The 27,141-nt window shown below is 38.8% G+C and overlaps 1 protein-coding gene across 11 annotated transcripts in view; it reads left to right on the forward strand.

Moving 5' to 3' along the window:
- The window catches only part of LOC150083758 (uncharacterized), a 999,111-nt gene that overhangs the window by 40,401 nt on the left and 931,569 nt on the right, over nucleotides 1–27,141 (forward strand). For all 11 annotated transcript variants that reach the window (XM_090377461.1, XM_090377460.1, XM_090377466.1 and 8 more), the window contains exon 2: nucleotides 18,562–18,634. In XM_090377461.1, coding sequence (XP_090233587.1) covers nucleotides 18,562–18,634 — 73 coding nt within the window. The remainder of the gene's footprint in view (nucleotides 1–18,561; nucleotides 18,635–27,141) is intronic.

Consider the following 27,141-nt stretch of genomic DNA (forward strand, 5'->3'; position numbering starts at 1 on the left):
GTAGCTTCTACTCTCTTTAAAAAATCAGTAATCTGGGTTTGTTTGCTTTTGTTTGATAAATCTTTGTGAATTTCATCATAAGCATTACGATGAAATTCACAAAGCATTTTTGAAGCTCCCTTTTGAACTTTGGGCTCCTTTCATTCAAGAAACTGCATTTAAAAAATAAGATTCTAATTGTTCTGCTAACTTTATGCCTTCCTGTATGTTTTTTCGTGAAAAATTTTTTGAAGTTGAATCTTAATAATCTTATGATTACATACCCTATAAACTAGAATAAATTATCTTTCCAATGCATTTTACAGGTTTTATTTATTTTTTATCTCATATAGAACCTAAGTCATTACAGTTTTAAAATGCACAAGGTCTTTATGGAGAATCTGTATAATAACGTACGATAGAGTTCTTAAATATTGTATGCCAAATGAAGAAAACCTGCGAAAACTGAAACTACTTGTAACAAAATACAGATATAAGTATTTTATTATAAAATAAGATTAATTGCTACTTGTGTCGATTACTGTATACATACAGGCAACCCTCGTATGACACGGCAATTAGGTTCCTATAAAATGTGTTGTGCGAAACCGTGTTATATGGGACCAAAAAAAAAAAGTACAAAAAACGGGGTTTAGTTCCAAAAACTAACAAAAATACACTATTTCGTTAACAAAAATACACCATTCTAGATTTCGTGTATCTTCTGCTCTTTTTAAAAAATCTATAATCTTGGTTTATTTGTTTATTTAAAGCTTGATAAATCTTTGTGAATTTTATCGTATGGAACTTAGCATTTCTGAAGATCCCTTTTGAACTTTGGGCTCCTTTCATTCAAGAAACTGCATTTAAAAAATAAGATTCTAATTGCTCGGCTAACTTTATCTTTATGCTTTCCCGTATGCTTTTTCGTGTAAAATTTTGAATATTAGAATTTTCATCTACGCTATCATCCTCTGAATTGATTTCGTTTTATCTTCGATGCCATTTCCACCAAATCCGCTTCGTCAACCTCTTTTTTTACCCGTAATTCTTGAACGTCTTCAGTAATCATATCTTTTTTATTTTTTTTTAGGGGCATTGGCGACTAAGGCCATGTTACTCTGTGTATATTGTCTATAAATTTCATGTGTCCTGAGGTCGATTTTCTGTTTTGCTGGACGAAAAACCCGAGTTTCCGGGAGAAAAAACCATGCTGTCCGAGCCCGACTAACTCAGCCACGTTGTGAAAAAGACCTAAAAAATTCCTCCCCTCATCCATCAAAGGCAGATATTGTTGGGATATAAGAGACGTGGTGTCACACAGATATTAGGAATGCAGAATTGGAATTTAGGGAGTACATTGTGTACAGAAAGGATAAACAGGATAGGAAAGGTGGAGGTGTTATGCTGTTAATTAAGAAAAACATAAAATCAAAAGAAGTGCATCCAGTTGATATAGATGAACAGTGCATTGTTGAGTCAGTTTGGTGTGACATAAGCACTGCGAAAGCAAAAATAAGAGTAGGAGTGTGTTATAGGCCTAATGACTCGAATGAGTACAATGAACAATTGTACAGAGACATAGAGTGGGCTAGTAAATCAGAATGTCTTATAATGGGGGATTTTAACTTCCCAGATATTGACTGGAACTTGTGGATTGGTCACTCGCACACTAGTAAGACTTTTGTGGATTTATTGGATGATTGTTTTCTGCAGCAGCAGCATGTTGGAGAGGCAACCAGAGAGGGTAATACTCTTGATCTGATTATCAGCAGTGATCATTCGTGTATCAGGAATTTGCAGATAAAGGAACCACAAGGCGGTAGTGATCACAGTGTACTGATGTGAGATTTACTTAAAGATATAATTACCATCAGGGGTAAAGGAAAGGGTTATTGCTTCCGTTAAGGTGAGTACATTGGTCTGAGACAGTTTATAAATTCTGTACAGTGGGATCAACTGATGATGTTACCAACAGCAAATTCTAAGTGGGAAGCATTCAAGGAATTAATAATGGAAGCTACTAAAAGTTTCATACCTGTTAAGAAATATTTTTCAAGGTTTAGGCCTAAATGGTTATCAAACGAACTAATGAGACTGGTGACAGAAAAGAAAAATGCATGGGATGCATATAAATTATCAGGTGACACAGAAACCTATGGTAGATATAAGCTAGTCTGTAATCAAGTCACAAAGGTGGTTAGGAAGGCGAAGGCAGATTACGAGACATCTTTGGCAAAGTATGCTAAGAAAAACAGCAAGGATTTCTTTACTTATATAAACTCCAAAAGGAAGGGGTTGAATCTGATTGGTCCACTTGATATCGATGGTTCGACTGTTAATGATCCTGCTCAGAGAGCAAACAAACTGAATATTTTGCATCTACATTCACACGTGAGGAGTTATTAAAGTTTGAAAATGCCAGAAGGTTAAAAAATTGTAGCAGGGTGCTTAATGATTTTGTAATAACTGAGAGCAAAGTGGAGGAGACATTGTTGAAGTTAAATATAAGAAAGGCACCTGGGGTGGATGGGATCTATCCAGTTATATTAAAGGAGGCGGCAAAGGAAGTAAGCAAACCCTTAGCCATAATTATGAGAGCATCCTTGGACTCAGGGGAGGTTCTCACTGACTGGAGATGTGCAAATGCATCCCCAATTCACAAAGGGGATCGAAGGGCGACAGGAATAATTACAGACCAGTTAGTTTAACTTCTGTTCCGAGTAAAATAATGGAGTCACTGGTTAACGATGCATTGCAGTGTCATCTAGACAAGACTGCAGAAATAATTCAGACACAGCATGGATTTTTTAAGGGAAAGTCTTGTCTGACAAATTTGATTTGTTATTATGACGTGGTTACAAAGGAACTGGATGCAAAAAATAATTTTGATATCATATACTTGGATTTCAGAAAAGTTTTTGACACTGTTGCGCATGGAAGATTACTGTACAAATTGGAACAGAATGGTATTAAGGGTAAATTGCTACGATGGATAAAAGGATGGTTGAGTGGGAGAAGACAGAGGGTGGTAATCAATGGGTGCTGCTCTTCGTGGACTAATGTTATTATTGGAGTCCTACAGGGTTCGGTGTTGGTTCCACTGTTGTTTTGTATATTTATCAATGATATTGATGAAGGTATATATCAGGCTTAGTGTCGAAATTTGCAGATGATACAAAGGTTGGCAGGGTTGTTAATGACAGTGTGCTACTGCAACAGGATCTAGAAAATTTGGGCAGATGGGCTGAGAAGTGGCAACTGAAGTTTAACCTTGACAAATGCAAAGTACTGCATATGGGTAGAAGTAACCCTAGAGAATCGTACCAACTGTGTGGTACTACACTTAAGGTGGTAGAAAATGAAAAAGACCTGGGAGTAATTGTGCAGTCAGATATGAAGTTTTCTGAGCAATGCAGACACGCTGCTAGGGCAGGTCGTGGGGTTTTGTCAATGATATATAGGAATTTTTCTCGCAGGGAAAAGGAAGTGATTGTCCCTCTGTATAAGGCAATGGTGAGGCCACGCTTTGAGTACTGCGTACAGGTCTGGAGGCCTCATTTTAGGAAGGATGTAGATTTGCTTGAGCGTGTACAGAGAAGGGCAACAAGATTTGTCAGGGGAATGAAGGGATCCTCTTACCAAGAGAGGCTTAAGTTCTGCAAATTGCAGCGGCTGGAGACTAGGCACCTGTGAGGTGATCTGATTGAGGTATATAAGGCCTTGAATAGGTTGAGCACGCTTAAAATTCTGATTGGATTCTTCCACTTCTTCAGATTACGAACCTAAGGGGACATAAATTCAAATTAAGGAAAGACAGATGTAGAATAGATGTTCGGAAATTTGCCTTTAGCCAGCGGGTGGTTAATTGCTGGAACAAACTTCCATCTGTCGTTATGGAAGTTGATAGGTTAAATAAATTTAAGGTGGAACTGGACAAACATTTAGAGAGAATTGTTTTGTAAATTTTTTTTTCGGCTGATGCTGCATAAACTCATATACTTTCTTTCTTGCATCACATGCCACTACTGCTACTACTATTCGAACTCAGGTCTTTTCCCTTCGGTGTGGGGAGGAGAGCGATTCTCTTAAGTGCTACCCACGAGAGCTTCAGTGGTCATATCATCAAAACCTTCCGCTGCTACCGACTATAGCAAGTTCTACTATCGCACCGATTCCGTTTTCTGCCGGTTCGACGATATTTCCTGAATGGACTGACTCTGGCCATACATTTTCCCACACGCATTTAACATTGACGATTTTACTTATTTCAGCGACAAAGCATGACTCTGATACAGTCCACAACTGAGAAATGTCTCCATGCCTCCATTACTTCAATAGATTAGTAATCAATTTTTTTCAAAATCAATTGTAACGATTTTCTGATGTAATGAGTTTTGAAGGTGGATATAATGCCTTAATCTGACGGCTGAATGAAAGAAGTTGCATTAACTCAGTACAACTGTGGCGGTAGGAAAATAATTTCAACGTTTGGATGACAAATCTTTTGGATGGCTGGTTCCAGTAGTAATAAAACTTTCAAATCTAGATTTTCCAACAAAATAAAATACTGGGATTTCTCAATTTTTTTTTTTTTTTTTTTTTGACTAGCGAGTTAACAGTGGGTATTCAAAAAGAGTGGAAATGTTGAAAAATTACATCCAACATAAAAGCAGGGTTTCCCCCGCATAAAAGCTGAAAAATACCCTATTATGCTATGTTTACCGGAATTCTCTAACCGTATTAAAGCGAAACCGTGTTATATAAGTACCGTTTGTGCGAGAATTGACGCAATTTATCAATCGTGTTAATGCGAAATCGTGTTGCAGAAGTATCTTGTTTGACGGGGGTTGCCTGTATTATATTTAGATTATATATCAGTATGGAAAACAGCTCTCACGATTTTATTGAGGATTATATCGCACAACCCACTTTGGAGACCAATGTTCTACATATCTGGTCACAACGTAGCGATATTATTTAAGTGTTTTACTTTGTCAGTTTGCGCAAAACTAACATTTTCAAATTCAAGAAGCATGTCGTGGCAAACGTTTCCACAAAATATTAATGATTTTAGTTTTGTTCATTCTGATCAGTAATATTTTAATCCAATTATTATTTCTTTCCCTACTAGGCTTATAAAGGAAATGAACTGCAATCACTTTGTGCAATAAAAATTGATCAGCCACTTTTATTAAACTTTTGTACATTCTTAATTCACGATTTTTTTTTTTTTTTTTTTTTTGTTTTTCGTGCTGATGCATTCGTCTTATTTGTCCAAACATTCAAATATTATTTTGTGTATGAACTCCGCAGTTTTAATTTTTGTTAAACTGAAACACGACATCTTGTTTAGGATCCTCCACCACCATCACTAATTAAATTTGTTTTCCAATAATTAAAGACGGATTTTTTTTTATTCGATTAGTTACACTTTGCCACTATACTCTCACGGAAGTAGTTCTTCCGTGAGAGTATAGTGGGTTAGTCACTTGTTTGGAGAAGTAACTGGAAGTATTCTTGAAGGCCTCATGAGTTGGGTTTGCAGCTAGCAGATCCCAAGAGGGGAGGGAGTTGGATTCCCCATGAATTATTCCAGGTTTTCAGCTGGCGCAACATGCAGATCGGTCTCCCGCATACATTCAACTGCCATAATACACGATAAACTTCGTGAGATGGTGCACTTTGACCAGAAGTGGTGAATGCACAACCACCACTTCCTAATCATGAATCAATAAACACCACGAAGAGTAATCTTAAGTTCTGGTACACTGCGCGCATCTATTACAAAAATAAAAAAAAAAAACAAATCTCGACTTGCAAGACAGACATTCTTTTCATGACCTATGGGTTAAAATATATTTGGGTGGTTTAAATTTGTGGAAAATAATAATATTCGCCATGATTATTATTTTGGGCTAAGTGGTCTCGATAATAAAAGTTTGCTCGGGGTGGCCATGACGTTAAATACACTTCTCCTGCCTTAACTGGATGAGGCTTTTGTCTTTTGTCCTTTGTTAGGATCCTTCGTTCAACTGTTATAAAGCGGAACAGACTGTGAGGCAGCTGCGAAATATTGTAGTTTATTTAGTAAACATTTTCTTATAGACTTAGTCATTTTAGTAATGACTACCACGTGAATATTGTGCTCAATGTTGAAAAAAAGTCGCGAGTTAGGGTTAAATTTGAAAGTGTCTGCAATTCTGCCCAGACACGATAGGATGGAGTATATGATGAGAGCCTTGTCGATCAGTTCGGCTCTGGAGAGATTGTGCAAGGCTCAAGGAGTAGAACTTTTTTCAGCCTGGTCTATGCTTGTTGACAGGAGAGACTGCTTCTATTTGGATGGGGTACACTTAAATAGAAAGGGTGCAAGAATATTTTCTGATACTATCGAGGAAGTGTTAGGTGGGTCGGAAAACTGCTGGCTTGGGGAGATACACAGACTAAAAGGTTAACAGTGGCCGCAGGCAGAGGCAAAATCGATTCTTGCACTGCTTCTATTAGAATGAGCAGCAGCATGGAAAGCAAGACTTCCAGGACTGTTGGGAGTCATAGTGGAATAAATAAATACATGGTCCGTGTTAGGGTAACTAAGAGTAGAAACAGGTGCATGTATACTTGCATGTACATACACCAATGCTAGAAGTATAGTTAATAAATTTGATGAGCTTGAAGTGCTAGTCAAGATATCAAAGACAGATATTCTTGGGACATCAGAGATGTGGTGTCACACAGATATAAGCAGTGCAGAATTGAAATTTGGCGAGTACAATAGTACAGAAAGGATAGACAGGACACGAAGGGAGGAGGGGTTATGCTGTTAGTTAAGAAACATAAAATCTAAGGAAGTGCATCCAATTGATTTTGGTGGACAATGCCGTGTTGAGACTGTTTGTTGTGACGTAAGCATTGGGAAAGAAAAAATGAGAGTAGGTGTGTATGTTATAGGCATAATGAATCTGATGAGTATAATGAGCAATTGTGTTGAAAAATAGAGTGGGCCAGTAAATCAGAATGTCTTATAATGGGGAATTTTAACTTTCCAGATATTTACGGGAACTTTTGGGTTGGTCACTCGCACAAGAGCAAGACTTTTTTTGGATTTATTGGACGACTGTTTTCTACAGCAGCAGCATGTTCGAGAGGCAACAAGAGGGAGTAATACTCTTGATCTGATTATCAGCAGTGATTATTCATGCATTAAGATTTGCAGATAGAGGAACCACTGGGTGACAGTGATCACAATGTACTGATATGGGAATTACATAAAGATGAAACTACCATTAAGGCTAAAGGGAAGGGCTTTTGCTTTCATAAAGGTGACTACAGGGGGTCTCAGACAGTTTTTTAAATTCTGTACGGTGGGATCACCTGATGATGTCGACAATGTTGAATTCTAAATGGGCCTTCAGAGACTTAATTTTGGAGGCTACTAGGCTTTTCATCCAACTAAGAAATACTGTTCAAAGTTTAGGCCTAAATGGATGTCAGATGAATTAATAAGGCTCGTGGTAGAGAAGAAAAATGTATGGGATGCATATAAATTATCAGATGACATAGAAGCCTATGGCAAATACACTGTGCTGCCACTTTATTAAGTACACCCCTGTGGTGCACACAAATGGTTTGTCCCACAACGTTGCAAGTCACATGACCACAGTTGTGGATATAAATGCAGCAGAACAACCTTTCTAGTATCAGTTAAGGGTACAAACCGTAGCAAGAAAAGGAGTGATCTAACGGACTTCGAACGTGGCATGGTAGTAGGTGCAAGACATGCTGGACAAAGCATTTCTGAAACAGCACTTTTTAACTTTTCACGCACCACAGTTTGAAGGGTGTATCGAGAATGGTGCAACGAACAGAAAACATCCTCTCAACGGCACTACTGTGGAAGAAAATCTCTTGTTAATGAGAGAGGTCAGAGGAGGATGGCTAGAATTGTGCAAGCAAACAGACGGGCCACAGTGTCCCACACACGTCAGAATACAATCGTGGTGCGCAAAACAAAAAATCGTAACGGATAACTAATCGCACTTTGTCGCGAATGGGCTATAACAGCTGACGGCCACATCGTGTACCTTTGTTATCAATGAAGAACAAGAGAGCAGGCCTCCTGTGGGCACAGCAACACCAGCACCGGACTATAGATGATTGGAATACAGTTGCTTGGTCTGACGAGTCTCGAAGTTCCTGGTGCATCATGTTGATGGAAGGCTCAGAATTTGGTGAAAACAACATGAATCCATGGACCTGTTATGTCTGACGACTACTGTGCAAGGTGGTGGGAGCATTGTTATGGTGTGGGGAATGTTTTCTTGGCACACGTTGGATCCATCGATACCCATAGATCCACATCTGAATGCCACATCGTACCTAAACATCGTTGCTGACCAAGTGCATCCGTTCATGTTGACAGTTTATCCTCAGTCAGATGGTTACTTCCAGAAGGATAATGCGCCGGTGCACAAAGCCTGAATCTTCCTGAATCTATGGAATGGTTCCAGGAACGTGACAATGACCTTTCTTTGCTGCAGTGGTCCGCTCAGTCCGCGGATCTCAATCGTTTTGACCATCTTTGGGATTTGCTGTTCGCTGCAGGCCTACACCTCCGCCGATTCTCAAGGAACTGCGTGAAACACTCATGTCTGCATGGTACTCCATTCCTGAACAACGTTTTCAGCATCTTGTTCAGTTCATGCCTAGACGAATTCAGGCTATTTTGAAGGTTAAATGAGGCTCAACATTCTACTAGGTAGGTGTACCTAATAAAGTACTCAAGCCTGTATTCATGTCACAAAAGGAGGTTAGGCAGGCAAAGGCAGATTACGAGAAACCTTTGGCAAAGTTTGCAAAGAAAAACAGCAAAGAGTTCTTTACCTATGTAAACTCTAGAAGGAAAGGGATGAATCAGATTGGACCACTTAACATAGATGAGTTGACTATTGATGATCATGCTCAGGTAGCTCATAAACTGAATGAGTATTTGGCATCTACATTCACACATTAGGAGTTATTCAGTGAGGGGAATGCCAGTTCATCAAACTCTAACAGGGAGCTAAGTGATTTTGTAATAACTGAGAGCAAAGTGTACGAGAAATTGTTGAAGTTAAACATAAGGAAGGCACTTGGGGTGGACGGGATCTATCCAGTTATATTAAAGGAGGCAATAAAGGGAGTAAGCATCCAAACCCTTAGCCATAATTATGAAAGCCTCCTTGGACTCAGGGGATGCTGCCATGGACTGGAGGTGTACAAATGTATCACCAATACACAAAGGGGGTACAAAAGGTGACACAAGTAACTTGAGACCTGTTAGTTTAACTTGTGTTCCTGGGAAAATAATGGAGTCACTTGTTAAAGAAGCATTGCAGAATTATCTAGACAAAACTGCAGTAATAGTTAAGACACAGCATGGTTTTGTTAAAGGGAGGTCTTGTCTGGCCAATTTGATTGAATACTATGATGTGGTCACAAAGGAACTGATTGGCAAAAATAATTTTGATATCATATACTTGAATTTCAGGAAACCTTTTGATACTGTTGCACATGGAAAACTGCTGTATAAATTGGAGAGGTATGGCGTTAAAGGCAAGTTGCTACAATGGATAAAGGGATGGTTGAGTGGGAGACGACAGAGTGTGATAATCAGTGGACACTGCTCTTCGTGGACAAATGTTATTGGTGGGGTTCCCCAGGGTGCGGTGCTGAGCCCATTGTTTTGTGTATTCATCAGTGATATTGATGAAGGTATATCAGAATTACTGGCCAAGTTTGCAGATGATACAGAGGTTGGCAGGATTGTTAACGACACTAAGGACAGTATGCTACTCCAACTGGATCTAAGTTGGGAAAATGGGCTGAGAATCGGCAACTGAAGTTTAACCTTGACAAATGTAAAGTACTGCATGTGGGTAGCAATAACCCAAGAGAAACGTACTAACTGTGTGGTACTACACTCGGGGAAGTGGAAAGTGAAGAAGACCTGGGGATAGTTGTGCAGTCAAATATGAAGATCGCTGAACAGTGCAGACGGGCTTCCAGGGCAGGTCATTGAGTCTTGTCAATGATATGTAGGAATTTAGATAGCAGGGACAGAGATGTGATTATCCCGTCGTACAAGGCAATGGTCAGGACACACCTAGAGTACTAAAAGTGTAAAGTGTTCATTGTCTAACGGCCGAAGTGGTTTCCCCATCTCCGTGTTGTGTACTCTGTTTGTGAAGGCCAGAGATTTTAAAAAGTGTAAGGTACATGTTTATGTTGTGTTGTTCATCTGACCGTTTAGCCGTTGGGCACCTAGTGGGACCTCCCCCCCCGTTGCCCACACTTAACCCCGAGGAGGCAGGTCAGGCATAGAGGGATCGCATTAGAAGTAATTACTCTGGCAGCCCTGTCACCTAATTTCCTAAGATTTCGGTGGCAAGGGCCTAAAAAAAAAATAATAATAAATAAATAATAAGAAAAAAAATAATAATAAATAAATAAAAAAATAATAATGAATAAAAAAATAAATAATAAGAAAAAAATAAAAAGAAAATAAAAAATAATAATAATAAAATAAAAAATAAAATAAAATGCATATTTAGTTAGAGTAGGGGTGAAGACTGAGGAAGGGGGGACAGATAGAAATATGGGGATGATAGGGAAGGCAACCCCAGAAAGGTCAGTGGGGACTGGCCCCACCAGGAGAAAAAAGGGGGTAGCAGGGAGGGGGAGGAGACAGAAACCCGTCCCCTCCCTCTCCCTACCAGGGGAGGGGGTATTAAAGTGAACCAAGTTAGGGTACCTGGTTCGGAATGCTAGTTGGCCAAGAAAAGCAGTTGACATCTAATGGCACGCCGGTGGCGTTGTCAGTCTTTATCTAGGAGATTGTCTTATTCGTCACATCAGTGAGAGACACGTCCAGAAGTATAAGAACCTTTTGTCTTTCTTAGATTGTCTTAATTTGTGGGTTGTCTCTATTCAAAGGGAGTTATCTTTGGTGGGTGACATTTTGGAGAATGTATGGTAGTTCACACCAATGATGGTAATGCTGGTCAAGTTTAGCTGCCTTGTTCCAGTACCATCAGGGTCCCTTGGGTTCATTTAGTAGAGGGTTATCATGTTGCTGCAATTAGTTGTCTTCTCCTCAAGAAAAGCTGCTGTGCGTAGTTTGTGAGAGCTTGATACTCTTCCTTAGTATCCAGTGAGTGGTTTTCTTTGCCTTTTGGTATATAAGTCAGCTTTGTGATAAGCTGGCAGCGGAGGTCATCGTAGAGGGGCACTCGTGCATGAGGTGATCCCAGTCCTCAATTCCTCCACAGGTGCATGTTGGGTACTCTTCTAGGCCAAAGGTTGTTAGTTTTGCCTTTATTGAACCATGGCCGGTAAGCAAATACGTGGTATACAGGCCTGGAGAAAACCATATTGGGGATTTTGGATAGATTCTGCTAACATCTAGGATGAATCTCCTGGTGATTTCCCCCTTGGTTGAATTTTTCCGGCGGTCCGCCACACCTGCTGCATGTGTGCTTGAAGTCTCCTCTTCTCAAATTTTTGGTTGTTGGTAAGATTCAGCTCGAATCCCAAGCAGGTCTGAGACACGCCCTTAGAAAGATGATACAACATTCCATTTCTCACCACCACCAGGACCTGGAGGGCGTGAGTACTCACAGTGCAGCAGGCACGAGAGCAGGACCGTGCGTTGAGTGGAATCCAGGATTCGTCTGTTTACTGCAGTCGTAGCCTTGCCAAACCAAATTCTGGCTGCATACATAATCACAGGGATGAAGATAGCCTTGTAATACAACGAAAGGGTTCGCTTGCTGAGACCCCAGTCCCGACTGGATATCCTAGCAACCATGGCAGTATAGTTTCTCACTTTGGTTCTGATGTATTTGAGATGAGTTTGGGAGGAGAGTTTTCTGTCTAGTACTATGCCAAGATATTTCAGTTGCTCTGACAACTTTATGGTCTTGTTTCCAATTTTAATCTGTGGTGGTCTTGTAATACAGAGATTTCCTTTAAGAAGCAGAGAGTTTGTTTTTGATGGTGATATGGTCAAGCAGTGTGTTTTTGCCCAGTCCTGGAGGATTTGGAGTGCATGGTTTGCCAAGGTCTCAAGCTGGGCCCTGGAATTTGCAGTCACCATCAGGATGAGGTCATCAGCAAAGGCTTGTGAACGAACCTCCCGGAGGTCAAGGCATAGAAATTCGTCCATCACCATGTTCCATAAGGGCGGCCACCTAGAGTACTGTCTACAGGCCTGGCGGCCTCATTTTAGGAAGGATGTAGAATTGCTAGAACCAGTACAAAGAAGGGCAACAATATTGGTGAGCCGCCGAAATCTCAGGAAAGTAAGCGGCAGGACCTGCCAGAGTAAAACTTGGTCTACTGGGTTTCTGGTCTGCCCCCATGGAGTGGGGCAACGTTGGGCCTCAGCAGGGGTCTAGCGGCTAAATGACCAGATGAACAACGGTACACGACACTACACATGAACAACTCCCGCACACTTTTAAATCTCTGGCATTTCCCAGCGAACTGGTACACCCACAGTGAAAGTAACGCGGAGATGGGGGAAACCCCTGGTGCCGTATGACAGTAACACACTTTACAGTTTACCTTAGCTCAGTGGTTTTCAACAGGGGTACCGCACCAACATTCCAGGGGTGTACCAGTATCTTTTTATTTTTGTGGTGATCTATAATTGTTTACTTAGTACCTCTACATAAAGAATAAAATTATTATATACTGTATATATATAATTTGTATTATGAAATGTAATTTTTATAATTATATTATTGTAATAACTATCATATAACATATGTATTTTTTAATATTATATATATATATATATATATATAGTAAAGAATAATTGTATTAAGAAGCTAATTAATCATGGGGGTGGAATATGACTGTACGAAAAGGAAGATAACATAGCTTGTGGATCAGGGACACTGCATTAGCAAAACGTACCCTTCAGCCATGTGTATATATATATAAAGTATATTGTATGTAGAAATGTGAAAAAGATTTTGATTTAAACCTATTGAATATACGGTATACACTGCGAGCTCGACTGAATGAATAAGGAATGTAGCGATATATGGTATGAAGAAGAAAAGGAAGAAGAAATAGACAGGAAATTAAAAATAAAGATAAGAAGTGAAAAGGCGACCAAAATAAGATAACATTGCGGTGTCTTTCACAATCTCAGTGTCATCATCATCAGAGGTCATCCACCGAAATTATGAAAAAGACTGTAATGTTCTTGCTTCTGTATGCTGTGGTGCACGTGAGCTGTTGCCACTTGTTGAGAAAGAAATATTAAAATTATTTAAAATTTTACGGTAAGAGTAAGGTCTAATAGATTGTGCCAATAAAAGTGGTTAAATTACGTAGTGCGTACAGATCATGGAAGACCTTACAGAAGCAAGTGAAAAGAATTGAAAAATCTGAAAAAAAAAAAAAAAAAACTAAAGTAATGAATATCGGAATAGGCAGGAAGAAAGGGACTTACCGTTATGTCTTCCTTTTCTTCTTCGTACCATATATCGCTATATTCCTTATTCATTCAGTCGAGCTCACAGTGTATACTGTATATTCAATAGGTTTAAATCAAAATCTTCTTCACATTTCTACATACAATATACTTTATACACACACACACACACACACACACACACACACACACACACACACACACACACACACACACACACACACACACACGAGAATCGGATCTAACAGGCAGAAAATTGAGTAGGGGTGCCGAAAAATAAAATAAATTACTTAGGGGTGCCGTTATTAAAAAAAAGGTTAAAAACCACTGCCTTAGCTGCTTCGACGTTTATACTAAACGGTAATCAATGTATTCGCAAACGTCCGTTATGTTTGTGCAAATAGATGTGTCAATTGTAGTTCGTAATATAAGTTGAACATACAGTGGAATCGAAAGGTTAAAGTACGATCTCCATTTTTCATTCTTTTACTTGTTTTATTTTAAAGAAATAGTCTAAATTTTTACATGAAACTTGACAATTTATGAAAAATTATGTGTGTAATCAGAATTTAACTTGAAGCTCCAGGAAGCATGCAGATTAGTGGGCTATAAAAATATTCATTAAATTAATGCGGTATAGAACTCAGCTGAACATTAAACGTTCCAAGAATGGATTCAAGGTTATAAGAAACACCAGGAAATGTGTTTCAAAGGCAAACTCATTGTCGGTCAAGGATTACACGGCAAAATTTCTGTATAAAAGGACACTTTGTATTAGATGTCGAATAGTTTGTATACCTCCTAAAGGAGAAACAGTTTGATTTGGTACAGAAAACACCGTCTGTTGACTAGGCTAATGTTTTCTTTTACAGATAAGTGAAGAATTGGTCTTGAAACTGATCCTTGACGTATTCTCATCTGGCGAGAACGTGAAACACGCTCTTAACCTTGTAATGTCAGGGCAGCATGGTGAACAGCCGCACTGATCTCCACGTATTTAAGGGTTAAGGGACCTTGACTGCATAAATGCCTATGGACGAGATCCTTGAATCTGCGGATTTTAAGAGGTGTTATAGACCCTAAATTCATTTTGATGAACGATGATGTTCTTTCATAAAGGGCACAACTGGTTCACAAATTCCTTCAAAGTGTGGGTATTCTTCGGATGGAGCCTGATTTTATTTTTCACTTATTTGAACCTAATGAATTTTTGTGATATTTTTTATTCAAATCCAAAACACCAAAGGTGTTGAAACTTTATTGTACTTAGCACCATGTATGGGTTGAGGTTGAGAAGACAGAAAATACTTGGGTTTCTGTAGATTACATTTTCAGAAAATACGTGTAAAGGAAGGTTGTTCCAATGAACAGGAGTAGAACGGATAAATGACGAAGAGGAAAAGTTGTTGCATTTAGTTACTCTTTTAGTCATATTTACAGACGTGATTAAAGGAAAAGTTGGTTCTGAATTTTAACTTGGATAGTGAATGGATGCCGACAAGGTTCGGCATGTTTTCGCACTGGAAATCTCTATAGAAAAGGCATGCAGCAGTAGTAGAACGTCTGAGAGACAGAGAATGTAGAGGCTATAAGAGACTGGTCATTAATTAACCTGACTGGCCGCTTATGAAGAGTTGAAGCGTGAGATGTTTTGGGGACGCCACCGCAGATGTGGGAACAATATTATTATAGTACGGTTGATTTGAGATTTCGTACAGAGTAAGTAGCTTTTTAGAAGAAAAATAACGCTGAGGGCGGAAAAGAAAACGTAGTTTTTTGATATAGCGGAAGCAATATTTGTGATGCGCTTATGCCAACAGAGTCAGGGTAATCCATAATAAAGATGTGATCTTGTCTGGAAATTCGAGTGTTATCTAATATAGGCATAAGAGCAGTAGATGAATTCCCTTTGGACGGCCACATGAGACCCTCCACGCTCTGATATCCTCTTGTACAGTAATGGGATTTATTACCGCATGTAAACAGTATGAGAGTTGTTTCCAAGAATAATTGAAGGTTACCTGGGACAATTAAAAGGTCAGGTGTATCGTGACTACGGGAAGTGGGAAAAACAGATAGGATTTTATTTTATTTTATTTATTATACTGTATATTAATTTTTTTTTTTTTTTCTTTGAGAGGCACCAAAAGCTTGACACCAAAAATATTTCACTTTCGTGAAAATTGTGGCACATTTGCTACAGACTCATCTAGTTCATTCTTGGTCAACCCAAACGTTCTGCTGGCCACCTTGAACTACAATTTTCCGCGGACCACACATAAAACAATCTTTTAAAAATAAAAAAAAAATTAATGCCACAAAAATTTATTTTATTCATTCTTTTTGTTATATATCTACATCAATGAGATATTTGCGTTTCTTTGCGATCACTCAAATTTTTTAAAATCTACATCAATATTAGTAGTTGCACATCTTAATTGATTTTCCAGATTTTCTTCTGTTCTTGAAGCTCGAGATTTACTTTTAATAAATTTCATTTTTGAAAAGAAAATGTCACAAACGTATGTGGATCCGAAGGCGCTCACAATTTTTTGTGCAAAAAATCTTAATTTGGAATACTTACTCATGTCACATACGTGTTGTAAAAGTTGATTTTTGATGTCGTGGCGTGAGTGTGTTTTAATTTATTGTTGCATTGTAAATTAGTTACTTCCATCTGCAGAGTTTCCGGGATAGTGGAAACGTCAACGAGGCAATGGAGAACAAAATATCTCAAACACTTTATAATATTTTGCGAGTTCTGAGAAACGACGATCAAATGCTGCTGAAATTTTTTTTATTTCATCGGCGTACTTCGAAAAGTCGAGATGAAGTCGTTATTTATCATGCCTAATGCAGCTAGTGAATGATTTCCCACTGATCTAGTCAGTAGTATAAAATCATCTGGCGGGCAGAATGCGGGCCGCGGGTTGGCCAGGCCTGTTATAGTCAATCAACTCTATCTGACTAAATAGTCTTCGCGGAAATAATTTATTAAACAAAACGACGCTGTTGTTCTATGCACAAACTTGCCACGAAAAAAAAAAAAGAAAGGAATCTGTATTCAGTATCGAATCGGGCTACCTTTGTAAGTGTTTGTATGAATTCTGTAAGGTGTTTCGGTGCGTTTTGGTCTAATTGTAACCATTCTTACAGCAAAATATTGCGTACCTGCGACAGAGTGGAAGGAAGAGGACTTCATTACTGAATAGCTCTCTCCGGCATATCTCACACAGTTCTCAATAGGATTGAGATTATGTGACTGTGGGTTCCAGGGAAGTTGGTGGAAATCCGTGTCGTGTTCCCCGAACCATACTTTCACGTTTCTGGCACGATGTGCTGTTGCATTTTCATCCATAGTGTGATATTGCAGGATGCAGTAAATCTGATACAAAATTTAGGTACTCCCTGGATGACATTCGAACTTCCACCTGTATCAACGTACCCAGTCCCTGCCAAAAAAACATTCCCTATACCACGATACCACCTCCAGATGCTTGGGTTTTCTTAACAAGATAAGCATGGTCCATTGCTTCGTGAGGTTCTCACCTCACTCTCTGCCTGCCATCAGTGCAAAACAAAGTATACCGTGATTCGTCTGACCATATGACTTTCCTCCGTTGATCTACTGTCTAATCACGACGTTATCGGCACCACTGCAAGCGGATTTTTCTGTTGTTTTCTGAAACAAGTCGCTTCCGAAAAGGCAGGCTGCCAATAGCCAATTTATCCAATTCTGTGTGGGTATGGGTTGAAATAGGGCAGTTTTTGGCTTGATTGATTTCAGGTGTTATTTTCTGCACACTAGATATCCAATTTTTCCATATATTCCTCCTCAGAGTACGACGGTTTCGCTCTTGAAGTATTGTTTTTCTGCCACATTTACGTCTTTGAGATGTGGAAGAAGCGCTTACTTTCCGGTCATTAAAAGCCTTTGAGATGGAGGCTTTTGAGAAACTATTTATATCTTTCGTTTTTTGAATCGTGGCTACTGCTAAACATGTGCACCCACAATAAGACCCTTTTCCAAATTCTGATATATCACGCATTTTCCCTAATCTGGCTTCAGAATTACTGCAGTCGTTTAGTTTTTATACTACTGAACGAGACAACACATCACAGTTTTCTTTGCACCTGTTTGCGTTTATTCTCATTTCCTTTGTTTGTGATTGTCTTAATACAAAAGTTCATATATTTTTGACCAGTATGTGTAGGTCATTGGAGTTTTTGTCGTAGTTTTTAACAATTTCATTCTTCTTCATGTGGACGTGCTAAACCGGGAATTTTATTGACTGCACTGGATTAGTTTTGTATACTTTGCTCGTAATATAAATACAGTTTCTTGAAGGGTAATCCCAATTGTACAATGTAGACTGAAATAGAATTTCACCAAGAGCATGTTGTACCAAATGTCATCATATTATGACAGCGAACCTGACGAACTGACGAACCTGTCAGTTCCATGCCACGTGAGCATGGAACTGACATAGGCCCTAGGCATTGCTACAGAACATGTTAAAAAATATATCTTGCAGCGTGGAAAAAAAAAATGGCAGGTGTTTGTGTGGATGTTCACATCCTTTTGTATGGAATTCAGAATCTCTAGACTACATTTTGGAAGGCATACAAACAGGAAGTTCACTAGAACGCCTGGACTGAAATAAGAAAGTAGTGCACTTAAAAAAGAAAAGAGGCAGCGGGTCACTGTTTCTAAATATAACTCACATCATGTTTGGTGTAGGTAAATGATACACCAACAGACTTTTTTTTTTTTAAAGTTCCCTGACCGTGAACTTCATTGTTAATAGTACCAAAATTTCTTAATTTTAACAAAGTATCTATACTGCATTATTAGAATATTATTAGCGGTAACGGCAGTGAAGATTTTCAAGATAGCTTGACCACTTCTACAAACAGTTTCCATGGTGACATTGTTTTCAGTTTCTTTTTCTCAGTGACTTTGAAGCTTTCAGTGATAGCAATTTGATTTAAAGAAAATATACAAAAAGATACATGTAAATGTGTTTATTTATTTATTATTAAAGGTAATATTTAGCTGTCCTTTACAGACACTAAAATGAATTCATTTATTACAGCGATTGGAACGACACCTGACGGATGGAAGGAGTAAGAGAGATATCGCAGCTGCAGAATGTATCTGTCCTCCAGGTAAGTCCTGACACCAATTATATAAACCGATTACTGTTTATTTTCCTCTTTTTTTTTTTTTTTTTTGTTGAGATAAGAGTGAAAAGTAGGGTTCGTTAGGTCATGCTTTTTTAGGGTGGATCGATCTCATACTTTTCCGCTAGCAGTGTTGGATTCCGGCTGCCTTTTCCTTGACCCATCTTCATCCCTGCATTGTTTTTAGCATATTGAACTGGTTTTAGTGCCCTCTGGGGACACAATAGCGAACCTGACGAACAAGCAAAAGCCGAAGGTATTTGTTCAGTAATCTTGCTAACAGCAGATCTAGGGGCGAGGGTGGGGAGCCGTGTTCAAAGAGTTCCCCACCCTCCCCAGATCCCTTGAGCATGCCCCACATACGTAGGAGTCTGTTGGTACGAAGGTGTGGTCGCACTTGTGCGGAAAGTTAACACAACATCCATCAAAAAGGGGAGGTGTAGTTTTCGTGCCTAGTCGGAATACAAAGGGGGAGGATGTCGATTATATGCTGTAGTGCAGTAAAGTGAGAAAACAATGAGGGCACTTCACACAGTTTGGAAGAAAAAAAAGTTTAAAAATCAAGAAGAGAAGTGTTTCATTCACGATAATAATAAACTTGCAGTTTGGGCCGATTTCTTTTGTCAGCATCGTATATAAGGTATAAATGCAATAAAACATAATTTTTAGGGTTTCATGACTTCACTAAAAGCTTTTAAACAAATTTTCGTGTTGTAAAACTTCGGTCGAAGTGCGTACTCTCGCTGAGGTCATCAAGTGTTTTCGGCACTTAGTGAAGTTATCGAACCCTTGGATGTTTGCAAAGTTCGGTTATTGGCCTGGTTGGGCTTCTTCCGCTGTTGCGTGGTCATTAGGACTTTTTTGGTATTCGCGAAAGCTTCCTCAACGAAGGTACCAGACATCAAGAAGGAATTGAGCGTAGAGCGCGCATTACGAAGATGTCATTATTAAATAAGACAATTTCCTTGGGAAATCCTAGCTTAAGGCGAGGATCGTTGTAAAACTCGCACGTCTCGGGAGAAACATTTCACTGCACTCCTAAAATGCGGAAGCTTTAAATCGAAGAGCGAACGACAGAGTGCCTTGGTGGATCTCAGGAGGGTAGGTAAGTAGTGTGGAAAGGACGCTGAGAAGCGTATGTTGTTAGTCTTTTTTTTTTTTTCTTTCTTTATATTTTGCTGTTATTTATATTGTAGATGTTAACGTACAGAATCGTTAATATTGGAGACCGTTCCATTTATCTGTGAATATTCCCTCAGACGAATGTGATTTCTGTTTGTAGTATTGATTGTGGGATAGATCCCTCCTTCCATTCACATCGATATGTGCGTATTCTGTCGGTCGAAACTGCAGATAGCTTAAATGTAAGAAAAGGAAAAATATTTGATTATGGCACACTCTGAAAGGAAAGGAATTCGATAGAACTCCTTAGCTTCAATACGCAATAATAATTAACAGTGATCCGGCTTCACTTTCAGTTCAAATCACGCGGAGAGTTGAAAAAAAAAAAAGTCAATTATTAACTAATTTTGAGTGTGTACCCGTGATTTTAATTTTATTTTTTTTGTGTGTAGGGAAGAAGTAGATATTTGAATAGTACACCCCAAATCAGATTTGGTCTCCACCCTCAGTTTTTGAACTAAATAAATGAAGTATCACATAGAAACGTTTCCGCAGAAGCCTATAAATGGTGACAGATCGAAACTTTTGGGGTTGAACTCGGACTTTCCTCAGCAAATGTCTTAGCTCATGAATTCGAATTCGCCTACTTAATTATTAATTAGACTAAGTATTAATAGTAGAAAGGCCAAAAGGTGCAAGGAAGCGGACTTTTAACATTTTACTTAAGTCGATTTCGAAGATATTGATGGTGTTGGCGGGAAACGCGTAGGAGATGCTTGCTAGGTTTCGAAACGCCCTGTAAATGGTCGATTTGGAATTGTGATCTCATCTCATCTCCTTTTCCTACCAGAGATTCTGTAGTCAACACAGACAATTGGTGGAGATGGATCCAGGTCCTGGAGCCGCTACAAACAAGCCACATGTCATTGAGTGTGCATACATGTTTTTCTTTTTCTGTTGAGTCTGAGTGTTTTGTTGCTTTTTATAATTTTGTTAGAGAAGCTCCATAATCTACTGGAGTTTCTTACACAGGGTCGAATTATTGTAAATAGTGTTTGTATTTTTGTATATATGTAAATAAATTTAAAAAAAATTCTCTTCCTACCACATACAACGCTATTGTCAATGTCTGGGGCATCCAAAGTACGTGTAAAGAGCTGACTAGTTGTAATATTTCCTGCGATCAGTGGCGGATTTCCGCACAGGCGCACGAGGCGCGCGCCTGGGGCCTCTTAAATCGAAGGGGCCTCAATCTCAGGTCTCAAAAAAAAATAAAATTGTTTCATTTAAAATTTTTACACTCATCTTTATTACCGTTACTGAATAAAACTATAATTTAATATGAGAAGTTAGTAAACTCTTATGCGAATATCCCCACATATTATATGAAATATCTATGCGAACTAAGTGAATCTGAAGTAGAATACATATTATCATTAATGCTAGATTTTATGTATTAATGTTAGATTTGGGAGGGATGGTATAGTTGTGTCATTTTTTTTTTCATTTAAACATTAGTTAAAATATGTATGAAAGAATTGCGCAACCAAAATGATTAAAACCGCAACACCAAATCTAGAGCGCGTGCTATAGTAAAAACGTGCGCGTAAATGCACACTGTAGTGGTACCGAAAATATTTAGAGGGGCCCCTCTCAAGTGCTAAATCCACCACTGCCTGCGATGATGAGGTGCTTTCATGGCGTGATGTCCAGGTTCGAGACTAGTAATACTTTAACAATCGTGAAGGGTTTCGTTGTGGCCTAGTTCAACCATCGAAAGACTTACAATGATTATAAGAAAAAAATAAATGCCAATATTGACATGGCCATATAATTTGGAACGATTTTTCATTAAAATAAATAAATTGAGCAAATTTTTTTTTTCAAAATTCAGTGTTTGCGGAACTTTCGTGCAGATTTCTAATTGCGTTATGCTCCAGTTTCTGGGTACCACTTGTCTCCGCGTTGTGGGCGTGGTCGAAGAACGGAGTGATTGTAGGGTCGAGTTCTGTGATTACTGTGAATTTTTCTTTCTGATTATTTGATTGGATGTAAATTTCCTTCTGATTTGGAGGGAAATGCCAAATTATTATTTGCACGTGTGTCGTTCTTGTTTAGTCGTCACAATCGTGCTGGTGCTGTTGGATATAGGTGTTATTTGAAATTGGTGGGAGCAAGTTTGGTAAAAGGAAGTACAATAGAGGAAGAGTGAATGGGCAGTGGGGTTGAACGAGGGTTGTTGAAAATCGGAGTAAAGAAGTTCTAGATATCGTGAAGACTTCCATTTTACCCGGTGCTACTATAGTATCGGATTGCTGGAAGTCTTACGATTATCTAAGTGACGAAGGGTTTCAGCAGATAGCTGTTAACCACTCGCTTCACTTCAGTGATCTTAAAACTGGTGCAAACGCCAACAGTATAGAGGGTTCATGGAGTGCTGTTGAGCGGCAACTGCCATCAAGAAAAGTCCATGGTCAGTTCGACTCCTACCTCGCAGGGTTTGTGGCGGCGTAGGTATTTTGGCAGAAGTGACATAACGATGGCTTTCATCAATTGAATTTGTGAACTATACCAGCCGGCCTGCCAGGACTGATGAGGTGAGTTTTCTTTGTATTCAAGTGCTGTGGTCATTCTTGTTTAGTGAAAAAAGGTTATGTTTTTACGCGACTTCGGAAGGGATTCAAGCAAAAATTTGGCATTTATATTCACCTATTTTAGTTCCGTATTGGCGTTTCTCTTTTCTTTTTTCTTTTTTATTTAGGCCGCTATGTATTTTGATGGCACGTGACATTCCCGTGTCACATGCGGGCGACGAGGAAAGGGGCGGGCAAAGGGGTGAATGGCACCTGCCAATTACTGCCTTCTTCCTGTCTTTTCGTTGAAGTACGGAGGGGTACTACCACAATCTGGTGTTTTTCCCCTAATTGCAGTGAAAATTCTATGCTTGCAAATTTCATACTGCATAATTTACTAATAAGGCTTTGCCATTTGTTGCCTTTGCTGCTATTCGTAAGATCGAACTAAGGAAACAATATCATTTTTCAGGCATTTGTTTTCTTTCCAAACTAGTTCATAAAAATTTGATTTTTTTCCCCCTTTTCGTAGTATACACGTATACTCCGCGCTAGAACCATTAGTTAACAGACTACTGTACCGGACAGACGAATTCACACAGCGGATTATCTGAGTCTATAGTGCATTTCGTCATTTTTTTAATCCGGGAGTACCGCGAGGTATATTTTCATTCGTGGGAGAAAAATTAACTAGGTTACAAATAAAATTGTGGGGAGTAACAAAAGAAGGGATTTCATGAAGTTTACCTCCCCGTGTAGATCAATGAAATAAGTTGCCTACCACGAAGAATATGGTGGAGTACAAAGCCAAATTGGATGCCACTTTTTGGTGACGGGAGAAGTATGAGAGGTTGCGAATTTTTTCCTTTCTTTTTTTTTTTATTATATTTTTTTGTCAGTTGCAGAGAAAGACCGCTTCCTTGCATCATTTAGCTATTATAATGCTAATTACTTCCAGTTCAGATCGCGTGTACCCTCCCAATGAATATTCCAAAAATCATGTCGCCATCGTCTTATGCAGAATCTCCAATCGGATTCGAATCCAGACCAAACGAGTGATAGTAGGGAACTTGCTATACTGTTGTTGGATTTTAGGCACATCGGCAGCTTAGACCATATTGCTCCATTGTGTATTATGTCTCTGGAAGTGTGATCGTCGAATTATTTGCAACGGTTTTATTTAGAAGCTATGGAACAATTATTGAAAGAATTCGCGCTCAGACTAGACTTTCATGAAAACAAGAACTGATTTTTTTTATTGCATGACAATATACTCCCATTCTGCTTTAACTGTTCGACAATTTGTTTCCTCAAAAAGTGGGTTACTGAGATCATGACCCCCTCCTCCCCAGTTCATTAGATTTTCCTCCGACAGACTTTCCGAAGTTGAAAATAAAGATGAAAGAAAAATGTTTCATAACCATAAGAATGCCATCGACAATTAAGAGTATAGAGTTAATGGGGACAATTTTGAAGGATTTTCGTACCAAACGTTTTTTCAGAATTGGTTTTCCTCATTTTTTTCTACGGGAGCAGTAGTCCACATATCTAAATTGGCACGCACACATATGATTTACTGGATTATTTTTTTTTTTTTTCCATATGTCATCCTCAATGGAAGTTGAAAAGTGTAATTAGTGCGATTATATGCAAAGGAAATTTTCTGTGTGAAAGGACCACAACTACTCAAATGAGCCCTGTAATTTCTATTTTAAAATTTCTATGGAGGAATGTTTAAGATTATTTTTCGGGAGTGGAGAACAGATCGCTAAAAACGGAGACTTACACTTAAGCTTCTAATTTGTTACTTTTCTCTTTGGCTTGTACTCTTCTAATATGTATATCTTGGCTTGTTCCCATTGTGTTATCCAATTCCCAAAATAAAAATCTTGGTGACTCTATTGAATGTGTGTAGTAAAATTAAAGCCTTCTCGTGCAATAAATTGGTGTCTTAATTTGGTGTTTCGAATGTTTGGTGGTTGTTCTCCTTGAAGACAGCAAGTTAATTTTGTCATGGGATAATGCTAACATTTTATTTTTCAAAGAGAAACGTCGTTTTTTTCAGAAAGTCATCTTCAGATCTGTAATTCTATCAGAACAGGGGCCTCATTAATTATGCCGCTCTTTGGATTCTGTATTAAACGTGACTTGTGAAAACCCGTCAGGAAATCAATAAATCACTGTTGGAGAGTTGCACACCCGAGGTCCTTTTGTGTTTTAAGCTGCTTGCAGTTATTATTAAATTACCATGTCACTTGCACCGCACAGTGCTGTTTACAAGATACTATATCGAGTTCATCGTCTTGTATTTGCCACTTCGTTTACTTCTTTTCGCTCTTCTTGGCTGCTAACCATATTTATTCGTGGTTTCTGTTAAATATTTGGGTGCATCCAGAGAGTTGTCTTGAAATTGAGATATTGGACAAAAAAAAACAAAAAAAAAACGGAAACTATTTAAACATAAGATGTGGCGGTCTGTGATGGGCTGTGGAGTTTTTGGTCCATCTGTGTTGTCTCTGGCAGATACCTAAAACGGCACAGAGAGAGAGAGAGAGAGAGAGAGAGAGAGAGAGAGAGAGAGAGAGAGAGAGAGAGAGAGAAAATACTGTGTAGGATAAGGGCGAAAAAAAAAAAAAAATACTGTGCTTTGTACGCATGTGAGTGCGCAGTGTTCGCGATTTCATATATATTCCCGCTTTATGGACCACTGGTTTCATCGTGCAACAGAAACGGCAGCCAAGGGAAGTAAAAAAAACAAAAAAAAACAAAAACGAAGTGTTCGCCGATCACGTGAGGACAGTTGTTTTCACTTGGTTGATGCGAAGAGGAATGAATGAACGCACTGCTTATATCGGTGACAGCTTTAGCAACAGGAATGAGCAGATGGGATGGTGTATTCGCGCGTGCGGGATGTGCGCTCATACTCGTCCGTAGAGTAAGTAGGTGTCTTGCTCTGCCTCTCGGATTCATTTCTGACCTACACAAAGGCCAGTAATCTTCATTCACCGAGAGCTCTGACACGGAAGTGAGAGAACCTATTTGGATGGGCACGGCGAGCGCGCGCGCGATCCGAGAAAGAAGCACCGGAATAGATTTACCGGAGCCTTATGTCGGGTTTAGACAGTAATACGAAGCTGCAACAATAAAAGAGAACGTGGCGCCGCTTGAGGTAAAAGTGTTGCATCCCGTGAGGCGAAAGGTCCTCCGTGGGCATTTGCTAAAAGCTTTCTTCTTTATGAGAGAAATATTTTCCCGCAAACTTTTAAATGACTGGCAGCGAAAATCCGGGCATTTTCATGTGCTTCTATTTCACTCTTCGTCGTTTTCTGGGAACAGTGGGAACGTAAACAGGTGCGAATTTTGTGCGCAAATTGATGGACAAAGTATTTATTCGCTATTGAATCCGTCTGTAGGAATGAAGGTACCGCTTCAGAGGTAAAGCCCTGGGTCAGGGCCCCCGCTGCCGTATCGCACCGGACAGGACAGACACGTGCGCAACTTTGGAACTCTGAAAACTTTCACAGCCTTTGAGCTGTTCTTCCTGCGAATTATAAAACTGGCAGAATCGATAAAGACATGTGGGAGTTTCTTAGTTCAAAGGTGAATGCAGCCACGATTTCTAGAATACAGGAATCTACACTGGCGTTCGAAAACTGGGCAACAGACAAACTCGAACATCTCCAAAATATGCCAGTTATATTTCATTGAAATTGAATCCTTCAAAGTCCTAAAGCGAGTTTCTTCTTTGGTAGGCTGTGCTCTGTTTTCTAACCTCATAACCACTGGTGGAATACTTCAAGGATGTATTCTTTCGCCTACTCTTTTTCTCTCGTATATTAATGAACTTCCATTGGGGATGGGAAGTTTACCCGGATGCCCTCCCCTCGACGCTCCTCAAGGGGAGGGAAACTATTTGATTTCAGTCCTAAAACTCGATTCTGTCTTATTTCACGTAAAAATATTCTGTTTTCTATGCCTATCTTCGACAACCATCAGATTTCTAGACAAGGAATTCTTTCTTTACTTGGATTAACCATTACTTCTGATCTCTCTCTCTCTCTTATTACAAGGATATGGGATAATGCTTCCTCTATATTCGAAAACTATTTATTTCCGGCGTTATCTTTCCTCTGAAAGTTCAGGTGTACTCTAAAAACCCATCAAAAAATTCTCGACTCCAAACAACAGTAGTAGTTGGTGTCGAGTCTTTTTTTATAAATTTTTAAATCCAATTCAAAACTTGCCGAACTAATTTTTCATCTTGGTTTGTTTCCTGTTTGATATTAACTTTCATCTTAGTTTGATAATAGAAAATGCCGTAAAAATAATTATCTAGGGAATTAGGTATTCAGCGATTCACTCAGATTTGTCAATAATTTATTGACAAATTAGAAATGAAATATGGTACGTGTATGTATGATTTCAGGATAAGATTCAGTTAGAAAAAATAATACAGTACAGTACTGTAATTGTATAAAGATTTATATTAATACAGGAAGTTTTTATATAGTTTATGTAAATACGACTAGAAGTTACAGAAGAGTCAGTAGACTGAGAGGGTAATTTACTGTCTAGTATGAGGGTTGCCAAACTTAGTAACGCTGAGAGAGAGAGGCACAAGATATTCTCCCAAGTGAGTACGTTAATTTTATTAAATAAAAATTCACATACGCAATATAAAATTTACTTTTTAGATTGAGCTATTTCAAAACCACGATTAATGATGTTTTGTTTTGAAATTTAACTTGTTCATTAATAAATGAACTAATATATTATACAGAAAATACTTAATTAATG

This window comes from Mastigoproctus giganteus, chromosome 7 (assembly GCF_048544385.1).
Source record: "Mastigoproctus giganteus isolate SK-2022 chromosome 7, ASM4854438v1, whole genome shotgun sequence".
NCBI lineage: Eukaryota > Metazoa > Arthropoda > Arachnida > Uropygi > Thelyphonidae > Mastigoproctus > Mastigoproctus giganteus.